The 19,252-nt window shown below is 39.0% G+C and overlaps 1 protein-coding gene across 5 annotated transcripts in view; it reads right to left on the reverse strand.

Annotated features, from left to right (window-relative positions):
* polr1d (RNA polymerase I and III subunit D) overlaps nt 1-17,837 on the reverse strand; it is a 28,308-nt gene extending 10,471 nt beyond the window's left edge. For 3 of the 5 annotated variants that reach the window (XM_061901784.1, XM_061901782.1, XM_061901781.1), the window contains exons 1-4: nt 17,715-17,837; nt 13,344-13,441; nt 13,174-13,250; nt 4,444-4,526 (exon numbers count right to left, since the gene is read on the reverse strand). In XM_061901784.1, coding sequence (XP_061757768.1) covers nt 4,444-4,526; nt 13,174-13,250; nt 13,344-13,441; nt 17,715-17,753 — 297 coding nt within the window. In that variant the 5' untranslated portion in view covers nt 17,754-17,837. Of the gene's footprint in view, nt 1-3,321; nt 3,413-3,533; nt 3,612-4,443; nt 4,527-13,173; nt 13,251-13,343; nt 13,442-17,714 lie in introns of those variants that run through there. The other 2 variants (XR_009806929.1, XM_061901783.1) reach the window with 2 other exon arrangements.
* Nucleotides 17,838-19,252: the final 1,415 nt, after the last annotated feature.

Raw genomic sequence — 19,252 nt, forward strand, 5'->3', positions numbered from 1 at the left:
TATATATATATGTGTATATATATATATATATATATATATATATATATATATACATATATATATATATATATATATACACACATAAATACATACATACATACATACACACACTATTTTTTGTAAGAATAAATATTTCTAAATAAATTTTTAAGCCATCTCCATGCAACCAGAAGAAGCTTTTCTAACCTGTAACATGTTTTGAAAAAGGTTAATTTCAGGAATCGTTTTGACTCGAGAATCATCTTGAAAGAAGAATCGGTTCTGAATCCAGTCGTCACTCCGAGAAAGAGTCGGATCGGATCGTTACACACCTGAAGATTCACACGCTGAAACATTGTTTTGTGAATTTATTGCTGTATCTTTTTTTTTGTATTTTGAAGGTGGAAAAACCTGATATACATTTAATTACAAAAGGAAGTCATGGATTATTAATATGGAAACAATTATTCCACAGCAACAGTAAAGAAAGTGCCAAAGTAAAGATAGTTTGAGTAGTTAAAAGTTGAAGTATCTAACGAAGAGTTAAAAGGATTCTAATTCAAGTTGAAAGGGAACAAGGTAAAAAGGTGAGTAAGGTTAAAATATGTATCCTAATGTGCCATTTTTTTCAGAATGCTTGCTCATTTGCTCTTATGTTGGTCATTGAGTACACGGATGTTCAATAAAAGACCATTTGACCATCAGTTCCCAGACTTAATTTTAATCGAACCACTACAGATTATTGTGAAATCAAACTACCATATTTCGATAATTTTGTTTAATGTGACGTCATTTCCTTTTGCAGACTAGCACAGTTTCAAGCATTTGGTGAGCACACAGCTTTTCCCATGTACCCAGAATTTGTCCTGCATTGGTTCAAATGTGAGAAGTAAACATCCTTTCAAGTATATCTGGGTGTTGTTTACTTCATTCAATTGTACTGCTTGTCTTCAGCAAACTTTATGCTAACTGGGTTTACATGAGGCTGCCCTCTGAGACAAAGGCGGACCAAATCGATGCAGCAATGCTGAAAGCATTCATTTGTTTATTTTTCCAGCAAACGTCTGGGCAGGATGCCAAGCTTGAGGACTCAGCTTTTTTGGTCAACCCTGGCAAGGTCTGTTGCTAGTCGACCCGATCTTGGAAAATGGCTGCATGAGCGTTACAAACCAATCTTCTCCGATCTTGTAGGTTTGTTTGTATTTGTTTATTTATAGGAAAATGTGTAGTTACATTAGGAAGATGGCTGCACCAGATTTAGCACCATGCTAATTTCTATCTTTAGTCTTTTTATGGCGCATCTAACATCCACAATAAAAATTACACAGGATTGAAAATACATAATGAAAGGCAATTTAAAACACAAGTAAAATACATATAGGGTATGTGAGATACAAATCAGTGGGCAGTCAAGTTACAGTATTTTAGCAGCTTCTTTTAAAGTACAGAAGGTCAAGAGTGTCAAATCATTTTTATTGAGGGCCACATTGAGGGCCGTTTTTATGAGCTGCACACTCAGAATCTAGGTCTTCCTAGACCAGTTGTGACCAGTTCTTACGGAAGGATTACTTTTTTTTAACCAAGTCCCGCCTTGCCAGAAAAAAATTATTCTGAAAATATAGAACAAAAGAAAGAAAAAAAGATACGGTGCTCATTTGTTTTGTTTGAAACCGTTGTAAAGAAGTATAATAACTTGTCTTGTGAATGAAGAAACAATACATAATAGTATCAATAATGACAGTAATTATGAAGAAAGCCTTGTGGAGTTAAAATAATTAACTTCAATTTCCCTCTTTTGCTGCGATGAGGTGGCGACTTGTCCAGGGCGTACCCCGCCTTCCGCCCGATTGTAGCTGAGATAGGCGCCAGCGCCCCCCGCAACCCCAAAAGGGAATAAGCGGTAGAAAATGGATGGATGGATGCCCTCTTTTAGCATTATGCTAAAGACGTGTTGTTAAATGCAACTACAAATAATTGTATGACCTTAAATACCTTAGCAGGAGATATATATATATATATATATATATATATATATATATATATATATTATTTTTTTTGTTTTTATTTTTTGAAAAGCAACAATTATATTTGTTAAATCAAACGTTATATGCCTCGCGGTGAATGTTGAACATCAAGTGGCCAGTATGAAAGAATTGCTGGGTTGCAAGCAACCACTCAACTCCTTAGTCTTTGTCCTGGGGAACTGCACTTTTTTGGAATTTTGCCTATCGATCACAATCATTTCAAATCAAATACATGACGACAGATGGATTTTTTCTATAATGCATTCTAACTCATAAATAAACAAATACAAGTCCGCTTACAGTGGAGCCAATGGGAGGTCCTTTATGCCGCCAGTAAAACCCAATAAATAACCATCCAAAATCCGCCAACTACAGTATACCCCAATTACATTTTGTGATTTTAATTTGTTGGTAAACTTTGACATCCAATCGCAGTTTAAATTTGTTTCGAACATGCATACAATTCCAATTGGATCACATTAGTACAGTTTTAATTATTTACTTAATTCATTCCATGATTCAATTCCATCCATCCATTTTCAACTGCTTATTCCCTTTGGGATCGCGGGGGGCGCTGGTGCCTATCTCAGCTACAATCGGGCAGAAGGCGGTGTACACCCTGGACAAGTCGCCACCTCATCACAGTAATTCAATTCCACATACAGATATACTGAAGGTTTTAAATGTTGTACATGCAAACAAATGTTTTAAATTAAAATGTTCTCTAAAGTTAGATTTCTCTATTTTTGTAGAGAAGAATTGTTGTATGTTATTTGGTAGCAGGTTATAGTTTACTTTGTGCATAATTTTAGCTATTTGCAAAATCACTATATCATGGAATTTTAATATTTTCGATTCAATAAATAAAGGGTTTGAGTGTTCTCTATATCCAACGTTATGTATTTCTCTAACTGATCTTATTTGTAAAACGGTTAGTGACTGAAGCCTACTTTTGTATTTATTTCCCCATATTACTGCACAAACCCTCAATATGGTAACAATAGTGAGCAGTAAAGAATATGAAGTGCTTTTTGGTCCAATAAATATTTAGTTTTATTCATTATTGATGTGTTTCTTGCCACCATAAGTTGTATATTTTTATATAAGTTTTCCAGTTTCCAGTTCAAATGTATATTCCGTCTATTTACATTTTTTCACGATTTTAATTATTTTTGCCTTAGTTTGTGTTGGAACTATTTCTACAGGCGAGAACAGCAGTGCATGAATGCAACATTTTTACTCTGCTTTCAAATTATACATTTTTATTAATACTTGTTCGTCCACCTTGTGCTTCAGTGCTGACACATGGCGTCCATACCTGAGGTCACGTGCAACGCAGTAATTTCATGGGGGGGCAAACCCGTCAATCGTGATCAAACAGTCGATCTTTCGGACCCTACAGGTCGATTCTAAAAATATAAGAAAACATTTTTTTATTAATATGACATCAGTGACACCCCCGCTCAGAAAGTGACCAACAGACCCACGAACAGGCACCGATTTAACCCCTGAACACGCCAGCATGCATCGCCTCTCTCTTCAGCCTCACATCCCGCTGCTCTCGACACTGTGGCCACACACCACGAGCACACCCGCACACTTCACCCGCTCAAAAGACAAATACTAGAGTCAGTGAACATTGCTCCAAAGTGATGATACACCAATATGAATATGATGAACATGTAAATGAAGACTGGGAACTAAAAGTGTACTCACATGTGTTGGCAGCTATGTAGACTATAATTGGCTCCCTGCGCGTTATCGAATCAATTTTAAACTCCTATTTGTTTTTAAATGTCTAAACAACCTCGCGCCTACATATCTCTCCGACCTCCTTCAGCCTTACTGCCCCACCCGATCCCTAAAATCAGCCGATCAGCTGCTACTGACGGTCCCTGACACAAGGCTGAAGCTTAGAGGTGACAGAGCTTTCGCCGCTGCTGCTCCCAAGCTCTGGAACGACTTACCTCTGAGTGTTAGACAAGCCTCCTCTCTTCCTGTTTTTAAATCTTTCTTAAAAACATACTATTCCTTGGCTTTTAACACTGAGTGATATCCATCCTGCAATGGCGCCCCATTATACACCTGCTGTGAACCTGTTTTTATGTTTTACTTATTTATTTTTTATCATGTTCTGTTTGTGTTGTGTTGTTTGCTCAGTTCTCGTATTATCTTATAACCTGTCCATTGTACAGCACTTTGGCTACACCAGTGGTAAATTTTAAATGTGCTTTATAAATAAAGTTAATTTTATTTGATTTGATTTATAACGTCTCAGTGATATTTGTAAAGTTTTGTCCCCTTTAGAAAACATAAATGGTTGCAGAAATGTGAGGTTTGCACTTACATTTATATAATTGCATATTTGTTTAAGAGGAAAACTGGACCCCACTTGTCCACAGATAGCTGCTACTTTGTAAAAATACAGGTGAATACTTACCTCAAAAGTGTTGAGAACATGTTGACAAACATCACAGAGCTCAGTCAGGCCCCTACGAAGAGTCTCGATGGCTGGAGTTCCATCTAAAAACCAAAACAAAAATGAGTGTAACAGGTGTGAGGAAAAGTTTTTACCATCATGATAAAATATCCACATTAACAAACCAAACTCGAAACCACTAATCTATCATCCTTTTAACACTGTTCTCGGCCTCAAAACAGCTGTCTAAAACGAAGTGTCCAAACTAATGCTGGATTTTTTGGCTGGTGTTTAGTGCTGAGGTTTAGTGTTGAGGTTGTTGGAGAGGAAATATTTCAAATATGCAAGTTCTTAATTGGCAGCATGAGATAATTTCCTTTCACTCATTTTGACGGATTTGTAATGATCAAAAACAAATGCTATATTTGCACGCTCTTTATCGCCTGTAAAACCATGACTAAAGTTCATTAAAGACAAAAATAAGTACATGATCTGTAAGTGTTCTTCAGACGGCGCGGCTCAGATGGTAGAGAGGCCGTGCCAGTAACTTGAGGGTTTCAGGTTTGATTCCAGCTTCCAGCATCCTAGTCACGGTTGTTGCGTCCTTGGGTTAACACTACCCACCTTGCACTCAATGAGGCTTTAGGCGCAAATTAGAAACCACGGTTTTGCCAGTCTACCCCAGGGCAGCTATGGCTACAAATGTGGCTTACTACCATCCATGTGTGGATGTGGAGTGAATGAAGGATGGGTTCTCATTTCTCTGTGAAGCGAAATATACAAATGTAATTAATTTTCATTATTAAAGGCGAACACTATCACAATTTCAGAAGGGTTGAAACCAATAACAATCAGTTCCCAGTGGCTTATTTTATTTTTTGAATTTTTTTTTCAAAATTTTACCTATCCCGGAATATCTCTAAAAAAAGCTTTAAAATGCCTGATTTTCGCTACCTGTGAAGCCATCGTCCATTTTCCTGTGACGTCATCCTGTGATGCCAATAAGGATAGCACAGCAAGATATAGCGACATTAGCTCGGATTCAGAATCGGATTTCAGCGGTTTAAGCGATTCAACAGATTACGCATGTATCTAAACGGATGGTTGGAGTATGGAGGCAGATAGCGAAAACGAAATTGAAGAAGAAACTGAAGCTATTGAGCGAATAGATATTGACGCTATTCGGCCATGTTTGCCTTAGCATCGCCGCTAAAATGTGCAGACCAACGATCGGAAGTTTCGCATCTTGTGACACTGGATCAACTCAAATCCATCGATTGGTAAGTGTTTGTTTGGCATTAAATGTGGGTGGAGGGAAACGCTGGATGTAAATATAGTTTCAAATGTACATACAGCTAGCCTAAAGAGCATCTTAGCATCGATTAGCTGGCAGTCATGCCGCGACCAAATATGTCTGATTAGCACATAAGTCAACAACATTAACAAAACTCACCTTTGTGTTTTAGTTGACTTTATCGTTGGAAATGCATCTGCAGGTTATCCATACAATACATCTCTGTGCCATGTCTGCCTTAGCACCGCCGGTAAAATGTGCAGACACTCCAGCACATTCAATGGGGGGTCTGGCGGCAAATTTCTTTGACTTTATCGTTGGAAATGCATCTGCTTTGAGTGTCGAAGGATATCCACACAATCTTGCCATCTCTGTAGTAGCATAGCTTTCGTCGATAAAGTGTGTGGAACAAACGACTGACCATTTTGTCGGCTTTTCCCACACCCTCGTATTTTGAACAAATTTCGTCCAATTTCTAGCAACTTTCGCATCTTTGGGCCAGTGGTGCAACTTGAATCCCTCCATTAGTGTTGTTACACCCGCCGACAACACACCGACGAGGCATTATGTCTCCAAAGTTCCAGAAAATAGTCGAAAAAACGGAAAATAACAGAGCTGAGACGCGGTGTTTGTAATGTGTTTGAGAAAATGGCGGCTTTATTACCTAGGTGACGTCACGTTCTGACATCATCGCTCTGAGAAAGATAAATAGAAAGGCGTTTAATTCGCCAAAATTCACCCATTTAGAGTTCGGAAATCTGTGAAAAAAATATATGGTCTTTTTTCTGCAACATCAAGGTATATTTTGACGATTACATAGGTCTGGTGATAATGTTCCCCTTTTAATAAAATTTAAAACATTGTTTCATACACTGGTACCTCGGCTTATAAGAACCCACCTTACAACTTTTTTGGAGATCTGTGCAGTCTCTTGCTATTTTTTGTTTTAAGAAATGTTTTGCCTGCTTCTAAAAATATGAGTTACGGACCAGCTTCAGACACCTCCCCAGTGCTAGTTGGCGTAGCGAATGCCACAATGAACCCTGTGAGCTTCACTCAACACCCGGTATGTCACTCACCAGCATTAGCTAATAGCTAGAATACTTTTTTATTTTAGTCCGAAGAAAGTGAGTGTGAAAGAAAGTGCTGAGAAGAAGAAGCGGATGAAATTGATTACACAAAAAAAATAAAACATCTAACAGCATGATCGTGTCGCAGTGCAACCTGCACTATATTCAAGCAGAAGCTATTAAACACTAGCCAATGACATAACAATATTTTCTAAATGGTGGTCATTTATTGATAACACTATGGAAAAGCGGCTGATCGATGGAGAAGCATCTCACAGGAGACACCGTAGAAGTCCACTTATTACATTACTCAATTAAACTACTATGGTTGATTGTAGTACATTATATGTCTCCGCGGATGACACAGCAAACCGCGCATCTCTAGTAGGAGGACACACATGACACAAACCTCCCTAATTGTTATAAAGCACACTGTTTACATTAAACATGCTTCACTGATTCGAGTATCTGGCGAGCGCCGTTTTGTCCTATTAATTTTGGTGGTCATGAACTCACCGTATTTTTTTTCAGATCGGGGGTCGGCAACCCGCGGTTCTAGAGCCGCATGCTGCTCTTTAGCGCCGCCCTAGTGGCTCTCTGGAGCTTTAACAAAAATGTATGAAAAATTGAAAAAGATGAGGGGGGAAAATATATATTTTTTTGTATTAATATGATTTCTGTCGGAGGACAAACATGACACAAACCTCCCTAATTGTTATAAAGCACACTGTTTACATTAAACATGCTTCACCGATTAGAGTATTTGGCGAGCGCCGTTTTGTCCTACTAATTTTGGCGGTCCTTGAACCCACCGTAGTTTGTTTACATGTATAACTTTCCCCGACTTTCTACGATGTGTGTTATCATGCCACTTATTTTTCTGTCTCATTTTGTCCACCAAACTTTTGACGTTTTGCGTGAATGCACAAAGGTGAGTTTTGTTGATGTTATTGACTTGTGTGGAGTGATTTTTGATTGATTGAATTGATTGATTGAAACTTTTATTAGTAGATTGCACAGTTCAGTACATATTCCGTACAACCGACCACTAAATGGTAACAGCCGAACAAGATTTTCAACTTGTTTAAGTCAGGGTCCACGTTAATCAATTCATGCTAATCAGACATATTTGGTCACTGCATGACTGTAAGCTAATCGATGCTAACATGCTGTTTCGGCTAGCTGTATGTACATATTGCATCATTATGACTCATTTGTTGATATATTTAAGCTCATTTAGTTTCCTTTAAGTCCTCTTAATTCAATTTATATCTCATGACACTATCTATATGGAATCCATCCCATCCATTTTCTACTGCTTGTCCCTTTTGGGGTCTGTATATAATATGGCTTTCAATTTTTTGCGGCTCCAGACGGACTTGTTTTTGTATTTTTGGTTCAATATGGCTTTTTCAACATTTTGGGTTGCCGACCCCCGATGTAGATTTATAGAGAAGATCAAGGTACCACTGTACTCTAGAAGTAGTAAATTGTGGCAGGGTAAATCTGCATTCTTTCCTCATAGGCGAAATGTTCCCACCCACCTCTCAGAGCTGTGTAGAGATAGGATAGGATAGGTTAGACTTTTATATATCCCACAGAGGGGTGATTGTTGTGCAGTCCCAAAGGGGGTTCAAATCAGTAAGTTAAAAGAACAAGGGAAAACAAGCGGGAAACATTAAAAAATAAAAAGCAAGACATAAAAGAAGACCACAGAGCTTCTACAACATCAGCAGCACCATATTTTACATACAGCAATAAGAACACTATCTGGTTTTATAAAAATGAGTGAATATTGAAGAATCTTGCATTTACTGTGCTTTTTTCACAAAATGTAAAGCGTTCGTGAAGTGTGTGAGCAGAGAAGCAGTGAACATGAGGTAGGTCTTTAGCTCCCAGACAGTGGTGGCATCCTTAGGCCAATTTTAGGGGTTAATGAAGCATCCTTAAAATATTATTAAGCCCTCCTACATAACTTTGTCTGTTCATTCCATTTTTTTTTACAAAGAATTGCAGACAAATTCAACAGAATCACTTTAAATATACAAACATAACAAGTTATTAATAACTTAAATATAGGACTGCACAATTAATCGACATCAAATTGACACCAAAGTTTTAATTACTGCAATTGTTAATCGCAAGAGGGGGAGGTTTTTAACTTTGTTCTCTCTTCCATCTTCCAATTGGAATCAGGATTATCAAGCCTTGTATCTTTTGCCTGGTGACCAATCAGAATAAGTTACAGGAAACAGTGCTATGTGTGCTGCAGCTGGAATGCTAATAACAAACATCATTTTTTTTGTATTGGTGTACAGTATCTGAAAAAAGTTGTGTGGAAACCGCAGGGTTTCCCACACATTCATTTATTTGTGGCGGCCTGCCACAAATTAAAAACAATTTTTTAAAAATACAACTTTTTTTTTCCTCCGGCTTTTGACTCGCTCGACCGCTCATAAAAGCAATGGGACTCTGTCTGTGAATGGAGCTTGTAGTTACATATTATATAAATATGTAAATATTATATAAATATGTACATAAAGTGTTGTAATTACATTTCAACTCCGCGTTCTTCTCGGGCATCGCCGCCTTTGCCGCCGCCTCCCCCCTCCCCATCCCCATCCCCATCCATTCCCCCAACCCCCCCACCACCCCCCGCCGCCCGACCACACCACCACAAATAGATGCCTGACCTGTGGGAAACACTGAACCGTGTAAAATGGCTAAAGGAACTTCCCGGGTAAAAGCAGCTGGAGGCCTGTCAACTCAGATCAAAATGTGTGGACCTCAATGAGGCTACGACTAGTGGCCGAGGACGGTGTAAGCAAACATGGGTGTTGTATGCGTAAACTCAAATATTTCTAAAAGTAGATTGTTGCATATTATTCTAATGTATGGCAACTTAAGATAAAAATATGTTGATTGACAATCTGAAAGTAATATCATTTTCTTACACTCATTCTAGCCATTTTATGTAATTGAATGAATCAAATCTAAAAATTGCAAACCAAAACGCAATCGCAATTTTTGGTTGCTTTTAGAATAGTTCTTAAAATTGTGCAACCCTACTAAATACAATTATAAATCCCTGTTAGTTTCCCATCATTTCAGAGTGTAGGAGAGTTTGTTCCTTCAGTGCGTTGTAATCCAATGGATTGCATTTGTTTACAGAGAGAATTGCTCACATCCCTGAACATCAAACCCACGTTTAATCTGCGACATTGAAGTTTAGTCTTGCAGTCATGTCAATTTAAAAATAGTAATAGAGCCATTTACCACCCTGAAAACAGACAGCATTCTTTGCTGCTTCTCCCCACCAAATAAATGGCATTGTGTGTAGCCATGTTATTTAGTAATGGTGTATTTAGCTTTTTGGGCTTCACGGTGGCAGAAGGGTTAGTGCGTCTGCCTCACAATACGAAGGTCCTGCAGTCCAGGGTTCAAATCCAGGCTCGGGATCTTTCTGTGTGGAGTTTGCATGTCCTCCCCGTGAATGCGTGGGTTCCCTCCGGGTACTCCGGCTTCCTCCCACTTCCAAAGACATGCACCTGGGGATAGGTTGATTGGCAACACTAAATTGGCCCTAGTGTGTGAATGTGAGTGTGAATGTTGTCTGTCTATCTGTGTTGGCCCTGCGATGAGGTGGCGACTTGTCCAGGGTGTACCCCGCCTTCCGCCCGATTGTAGCTGAGATAGGCGCCAGTGCCTCCCGCGACCCCAAAAGGGAATAAGCGGTAGAAAATGGATGGATGGATGGATGGTATTTAGCTTAGTTTATGACAACACAGTGCTCTTGTTTAACTTTTATTACTTTTTTTGCACTTGTACATGCATTTGATGCAATAATCTGATGAATATGGCAGTTTCTTCCTAACCCTGGAGTGTTGGCTTTAGTCTAACCTTAGCAACGTTTATGTGCAATTGTCATTACTAATGCGGTGTTTTACTGTAATAAAAAACAGACTGAAACAATGATAATGAATTATTTCTCAGTCTTTGTTAGCGGGGCCTGTGTGGTACGTTTGCTCATATCTCTTGCATTCCCTGGGGCCTGTCCTTAAAACCTCCGCTCACGAGAAACACGTCTTTCCATTGCCACCCTACTCTGGATTAAATACAAAATTCTTACATTTGAAGATGCTATTTTTGAGAAAATGTGACAAATTCTAAGGAAGTGGCAAGTTGCCATTCATGTCATCTCTTGGCCGGTAAAAGGCTTGTTTTTGTACTTATGAGGAGAAGATTACATCAAAAAAAAAATTTTCCAATCCGCCCATTTTTGTTGTGTTACATCACAGTATAATAATGGCAAGAATAACATGCGTTAGACAAGGCACATGCTTTCTGATGCACGAGGAAATTTTTAACGATGTCAAGAGCTTAGGGCTCAGGATGCTCCAAGAATTCATTCAGGCCAACAACAAGTTGTCTCAAGTTGCTCTCTTTGAACAAAGTGGAAGGTTCGTGATACAGACAGCCTCAGGACATAATTTTTTCACTTGATCAAGTGATGTGTTTACTCTGCAACGAACAAAAAAACAGAGCAAGTCTCTGGGAATGTTGCACATCTGCTGAAATAAACAAAACACATGAGCCCCTTTTCCACCTCTAGAACTGTACCCCGAATATATGTACATTTGGACGGAAATGAGTAACATACAGTGACTATGTTCAGGATTTCCCCTAGATTTCCAAGATACCTGTGGCGGTGGTCATGTGGCAAGAACCATGGTGGGGTGTGGTCAATATTACATCACCATATTATTTGCTATTATACACACTTTTTCTTTAAAAAGGCAAAAAATATATACATATATTTAAAACAAATCTGTTATTAATTATAGTATTGCAATGCTGCTTATACAATGTATTTTGTTGAAAATGTTTTTTTCTGGAGATTTCCCCAATCTTTTTAGTCGGCCGTTCTTTATCAAAAACAACTACCAACAAATGTATCATCTTTTTCTGGGGTTACTGTATATTGTAGTTGTATTTCGAGGCTCTCTTTACTTCTGTCCCTTAAGCGAGCTGCAAAGAGCATGACGTCACACTTGTTTTGCGCTGCGGCGAACCTTCCTCTTCTTAAAAGCTGCCACTGGCATCTTTAATTTTGAAAATCGCTGTCCTCGGGTGTATCTTGGATATATTAAAATTTGTCCATAACCCGGATATGCTGCCCCTGCTTCAAACAACGCTGTGCCGTGACGCGATGATCAAAATACATATTTTTTTCAGTGGCCAAATTTTCAGTGCACCGCTAATCAATAGAATGGGAAACAATTCCACCTGAAAAGCTTAAAAAAATAGAGTCTCCTCATTTCCCAAACTTTTACGGAGTGTTTTTAAAAGGAAAGGCCACGTAACACAGTGGTAAAAATGCCCCTGTGCCAACTTTTTTGCAATGTGTTGCCGCCATTAAATTCTAATTTACTGGTTATTTACAAAAAAAAAAATGTGTCTCAGTTCGAACATTAAATATCTTGTCTTTGCAGTGTATTCAATTGAATACAAGTTGAAAAGGATTTGCAAATCATTGTATTCTGTTTTTGTTCACGATTTACACAACATGCAAACTTCACTGGTTTTGGGTTGTGTATGACGTTTACAGTTCTAATGCGCTTTTAAGTCACGGCAACTCTAGCCTGTTGTATTGTGTACAATCACCTCTCCCATTGACAACGGACAAATGTGTAATAAATAACAACACCATATAGTCATGAATAAACGGGGGCATAGCTCGGTTGGTAGAGTGGCCCTGTCAGCAACTTGAAGGTTGCAGGTTCGATTCCCGCTTCTGCCATCCTAGTCACTGCTGTTGTGTCCTTGGGCAAGACACTTTACCCGCCTGCTCCCAGTGACACCCACACTGGTTTAAATGTAACTTAGATATTGGGTTTCACTATGTAAAGTGCTTTGAGTCACTAGAGAAAAGCGCTATATAAATATAATTCACTTCACTTCACTAATCTAACACTGCACAATTGTATTTGTTGTGGTGCATTTTTGTGCAGCGTTTCAGAAGAACAGACAGTTCCACCATTCACATTTATTAATAAATTCAGGCAGCAGTTTGATGACATGCTATTTCTAGAGACTTGTGTAGAATTGAGGAGTGATACATTTAGGAAAATTACTTTTTCTTTTTGTTTTTCTCAGCCAGAAAAAAAAAACATGTAGCGCCGCTTAAACAATAGCCTTCCTCTTAGCAAACATTTTTATTTGCATGCGTTTACATTACACAAAAATATACTAACCAAATGTATGTTTATGGCTATTACTGCAGATACTGTACTGCATAATTGTTCCTCGGACGTTGCAAATGCAAAACATATTGGAACCATGAAAGGAAAATGGGCTTAATAGAGGGTTTCAAGGGCCCCCACTTACCTTTTGTCTGAATGCGAAAGTTGATCTTGCTCTCTGATGGATGTGTGATGGTGTACCCACAAAATTCAACACACTCACTGGTGCAGAGAAGGAGAGCAAAATTGAAATTACTGTCAATTCAGGGGTTTAAACTAGACAGATCTTATTACAATTTGATCAAAAGCACTGACTTTTTCATGATCATATAGCGCAGGGAGTTTCCCAGGGTATGGTCTTCATCATGCATCACAAATGTCACGGAGCCCTCATCCGCCCCATCAGCCTGGACCTAAAACCCATCACAAACACCACATATTATATGCACAGTGTAACTACACTATATTGCCAAAGTTTTTGTCCACCTGCCTTGACTCACATATGAACTTGAAGTCCCATTCCATTTCTAACCCCTAGGGCAATGGTTCTCAAATGGGGGTACGCGTACCCCTGGGGGTAATTGAAGGTATGCCAAATGGTACGTGAGATTTTTTTTTTTAAATATTCTAAAAAGATCAACAATTCAAAAATCTTTTACAAATATATTTATTGAATAATACTTCAACAAAATATGAATGTAAGTTCATAAACTGTGAAAAGAAATGCAACAATGCAATATTCAGTGTTGACAGCTAGATTTTTTTGTGGACATGTTCCATAAATATTGATGTTAAAGATTTATTTTTTGGTGAAGAAGTGTTTAGAATTAAGTTCATGAATCCAGATAGATCTCTATTACAATCCCCTAAGAGGGCACTTTAAGTTGACGATTACTTCTATGTGTAGAAATCTTTATTTATAATTGAATCACATGTTTATTTTTCAACCACTTTTGTTATTTTTATATATTTTTTTCCAAATAGTTCAAGAAATACCACTACAAAAGAGCGATATTTTGCACTGTTATACAATTTAATAAATCAGAAACTGATGACATAGTGCTGTATTTTACTTCTTTATCCCTTTTTTTCAACCAAAAATGCTTTGCTCTGATTAAAGGGTACTTGAATTAAAAAAAGGTTCACGGGGGTACATCACTGAAAAAAGGATGAGAACCACTGCCCTAGGGGTTAAATATGATGTTGGTCCCCCTTTTGCAGCTATAACAGTTTCAACTCTACTAGGAAAGCCGTCCACAAGGTTGCGGAGAGTGTTTATAGGAATTTTTGGCCATTCTTCCAAAAGCGCATTGCTGAGGTCACACACTGATGTTGGTCGAGCAGGCCTGGCTCTCAGTCTCTGTTGTAATTCATCCCAAAGGTGTTCTGGAGAGGGATTTGTTTGTTTTTTTGTCATGAAAAAGGGAGTTTTTTTGGGTTGGTGCACTAATTGTAAGTGTATCTTGTGTTTTTTTATGTTGATTTAATAAAAAAAAAAATATATATATATATAAAATAGTAATTTATGAGTTCTTCTGCGGCCCAGTACCAATCGATCCGCGGCCCGGTGGTTGGGGACCACTGTTCTATCGGGTTCAGGTTACGACTCTGTGCAGGCCAGTCAAGTTCATCCACATCAGACTCAGCCACCCATGTCTTTATGGACCTTGTTTTGCGCAGTGGTGCAGTCATGTTGGAAGAGGAAGGGGCTCACTCCAAACTGTTCCCACAAGATTGGGAAAATGGAGTGTCCAAAACGTTTTAGTATCCTTAAGCATTCAAAGTTCCTTTCACTGGAACTAAGGGGCCAAGCCAAAATTCCTCCTCCACCAAGTTTCACACTCGGCACAATGCAGTGCGAAATGTACCGTTTTCCTGGCAACCTCCAAACCCAGACTCCTCCATCAGATTGCCAGACGGAAAAGCGTGATTAATCACTACAGAGAAGGCGTCTCCACTGCTCTAGAGCCCAGCAACGATTGGTCGCTAATAAAAAAGCCTTGCCTTTACCGGAAGTAGCAGACGATGTGCGCGTGACGTCACCGGTGTGAGGGCTCCTCACATCCTCACATTGTTTACAATGTCAGCCACCAGCAGTAAGAGCAATTCGTACCGAGAAAGCGACGATTTCCCCATTAATTTGAGCGCGGATGAAAGATTCGTGGATGAGGAAAGTTAGAGTGAAGCACTAAAAAACATAAAATAAAATAAAATGAAAAAATAAAGAAAAAACGGAAAAAAAGAAAAGGCGACGGCTCCAGGCGGCGGCAGTGGGAGAGTTTCAGATGTAATTAGACACATTTACTAAGATAATTGTGGCAAATCCCTTATTTGCTTATTGTGTTAATAGTATTTTAGTGTCAAACCTGATAGTCGGATGGCTGCGGTGAACGCCAGTGTCTCTGAGAGAAGCCGAAAAGCCAAGATCACAGCTGCCTTTTTGAGCTGCAGGATGAGGTCGCATAATCCACGGAAGTCTCCGGTAAGAGCAGACTTAATATCACAATTTTCTTATCCAAAAACTTGTTGGTTGACGTAGAGAAACATGTTCGCTTGACCGCTCTGTGTTAAAGCTTTACAACAAAGAAACACCGGCTGTGTTTCGGTGCTAAAGGCAGCTGCAATCCACAGCTTTCCACCAACAGCATTCTTATTTGACGTCTCCATTATTAATTGAACAAATTGCAAAAGATTCAGCAACACAGATGTCCAAAATACTGTGTAATTGCGCGATGAAAAGAGACGACTTTTAGCCATAAGTGGTGCTGGGCTAATATGTCCCCTCCAACCAATAACCTCACAAACACGCGTCATCATTCCGCGACGTTTTCTACGGGAAACTCCGCGGGAAATTTTAAATTGTAATTTAGTAAACTAAACCGGCCGTATTGGCATGTGTTGCAATGTTAATATTTCATCATCGATGTATAAACTATCAGACTGCGTGGTCGGTAGTAGTGGGTTTCAGTAAGCCTCCAAGAGCGGCCCATTCTTTCACAAATGTTCGAAGAAACAGTCTGGATCAGGGGTCACCAACGCGGTGCCCGCGGGCACCAGGTCGCCCGTAAGGACCAGATGAGTCGCCCGCTGGCCCGTTCTAAAAATAGCTCAAATAGCAGCACTTACCAGTGAGCTGCCTCTATTTTTTAAATTAGATTTATTTACTAGCAAGCTGGTCTCGCTTTGCTCTACATTTTTAATTCTAAGAGAGACAAAACTCAAATAGAATTTGAAAATCCAAGAAAATATTTTAAAAGACTTGGTCTTCACTTGTTTAAATAAATTCATTTTTTTTATTTTTTATTTTGCTTCGTATAACTTTCAGGAAGACAATTTTAGAGAAAAATCACAAGTTTAAAAATTATTTTAGGATTTTTAAACACAGATCTTTTTACCTTTTGAATAATTTCCTCTTCTTTCCTGACAATTTAAAATCAGTGTTCAAGTAAATTTTTTGTTCTTATTGGAAAGAATAATACATACATTTGTATTTAATTCTTCATTTTAGCTTCTGTTATTTCGACGAAGAATATTTGTGAAATATTTCTTCAAACTTATGATTAAAACTCAAAAAAACTATTCTGGCAAATCTACAAAATCTTTAGAATCAAATTTAAATCTTATTTCAAAGTCTTTTGGATTTCTTTTAAAAATTTTGTTCTGGAAAATCTAGAAGACATAATGATTTGTTTTTGTTAGACATATAGCTTGGTCCAATTTGTTATATATTCTAAAAAAAAAATGCTGATTGGATTTTAACCTATTTAAAGCACGTCATCAAAATTCTAAAATTAATCTTAATCAGGAAAAATTACTAATGATGTTCCATAAATTCTTTTTTAATTTTTTTCAAAAAGATTCGAATTAGCTAGTTTTAAACTTCTTTTTTTCGGTAGGATTTTGAATTTTAAAGAGTCGAAATTGAAGATAATCTATGTTTCAAAATTTAGTTTTCTCCTCTTTTAAACCGTTCAATTAAGTGTTTTTTCATCATTTATTCTCTACAAAAACCCTTCTGTGAAAGGAAAAAAAATGTACGACGGAATGACGGACAGAAATACCCATTTATATATATATATATATATATATATTCATTTATTAAAGGTAAATTGAGCAAATTGGCTATTTCTGGCAATTTATTTACGTGTGTATCAAACTGGTAGCACTTCGCATTAATCAGTACCCAAGAAGTAGCTCTTGGTTTCAAAAAGGTTGGTGACCCCTGGTCTGCATGTTTAGTTGCTTGATTTAATGCACCTATGGCCGGGCCAAGTGATTAGAACACCTGATTCTGATCATTTGGATGGGTGGCCAAATACTTTTGGCAATAAAGTGTATATCAGTGAGAGTAACATTTTTGTCGTGTCCCTTATCAGTTGTGCCACCTAGCGGGGAAAAAGGGAATATCAGGCAAAAAGGACCTAAAAACACAAAGTGGCGTCCTTATGTTATATCGTTCAATCATTAGTTATGTGCGAAACGAAAGTGAAACAACAAATTGAAGGTTAGTTTAGCCAAAGAAGCCAGGTCACAGGGGACGTTAAATAACGCAGCAACGGGACTTATATGCTCTATCTAGCTGAGTAGTTTACAGTGAAACCAATAATTTACCAACTTCGGCCACCACGCATTCACCATTTTATACAATGACAGGTTATGTTTTTATTCCACAATTACGCTTCTTACCATTTCCAGGACTCGTTTTTTCTCCCCTTCAGCAGCCATGCTGTCCTTTCACTTCCGCGGCTTGCAGAAGCAACGCGTTATTGAGCACTAACCCGTCTTTCAGTCTGACAGGCAAAGATGGAGAACGTTTGTTTACTTCTGCAACGAAGACAAAAACTAACAGAACACAAACAATGGTCTTAGAGTTTTAATGACTTCTCCGGTTTTGATTTCATGCGACTTCAACTAACCCCTGCGCAAAGTTTCCTAAAAAAAAAATGTCATTTTTGCCTCTTTGAGCTGTAATTTGACCCCCTTAAAATGCTTCAAAAATCACCAAACTGGACACCCACATCAGGACTGGCGAAAATTGAGATCTTCAGAAAAAAACAAACCCCAAAACTCTAATTAGTGCTCCAGCACCCCCTAGGAATAAAACACAGACAAAACTGCTCCTAGGAAGAAAACGCAGACAAAACTGCTTGTAACTTACGGTAGGTATGTCGGAGAGACCCATCCATCCATCCATTTCTACCGCTTATTCCCTTTTGGGGTCGCGGGGGGCGCTGGCGCCTATCTCAGCTACAATCGGGCGGAAGGCGGGGTACATGCTGGACAAGTCGCCACCTCATCGCAGGGCGAGACATGAAACGAAAAAACTCTATGTAGGTCTGACTTACACCTACATTTTAATAATTGACGTCCTTCAGAGGCTTCACGGTGGAAGAGGGGTTAGTGCGTCTGCCTCACAATACGAAGTTCCTGCAGTCCTGGGTTCAAATCCAGGCTCGGGATCTTTCTGTGTGGAGTTTGCATGTTCTCCCCGTGAATGCGTGGGTTCCCTCCGGGTACTCCGGCTTCCTCCCACTTCCAAAGACATGCACCTGGGGATAGGTTGATTGGCAACACTAAATTGGCCCTAGTGTGTGAATGTGAGTGTGAATGTTGTCTGTCTATCTGTGTTGGCCCTGCGATGAGGTGGCGACTTGTCCAGGGTGTACCCCGCCTTCCGCCCGATTGTAGCTGAGATAGGCGCCAGCGCCCCCCCATGACCCAAAAAGGGATTAAGCGGTAGAAAATGGATGGATGGATGGACATCCTTCAGCAAAAATCTACAGGAAGTTGGCAATTACCCCTTCAAAACAAAAGTTTTGTAAAAACTCCATCCATCCATCCATTTTCTACCGCTTATTCCCTTGTGGGGTCGCGGGGGGCGCTGGCGCCTATCTCAGCTACAATCGGGCGGAAGGCGGCGTACACCCTGGACAAGTCGCCTCCTCATCGCAGGGCCAACACAGATAGACAGACAACATTCACACTCACATTCACACACTTGGGCTCATCACCTTTTTTCAAACATTATGGGTGACAGAAAGAAGCACCAGTGTGACCCCAGGATGCAGGGAAGGTAGGTAACGTGAAGCTAAAGATACCTTGAATGGGTAAAGGCAGGAAACACCAGCAAAAGTCGGTCCCGTCCATCGCTGTTTGCAGCTATAATTTTATATTGTGTTTACATATAAGTGAATTGTTATCAAACAAAAAATGTTGCATAAAAA

This window comes from Nerophis ophidion, linkage group LG05 (genome assembly GCF_033978795.1).
Source record: "Nerophis ophidion isolate RoL-2023_Sa linkage group LG05, RoL_Noph_v1.0, whole genome shotgun sequence".
Classification (NCBI taxonomy): Eukaryota; Metazoa; Chordata; class Actinopteri; order Syngnathiformes; family Syngnathidae; genus Nerophis; species Nerophis ophidion.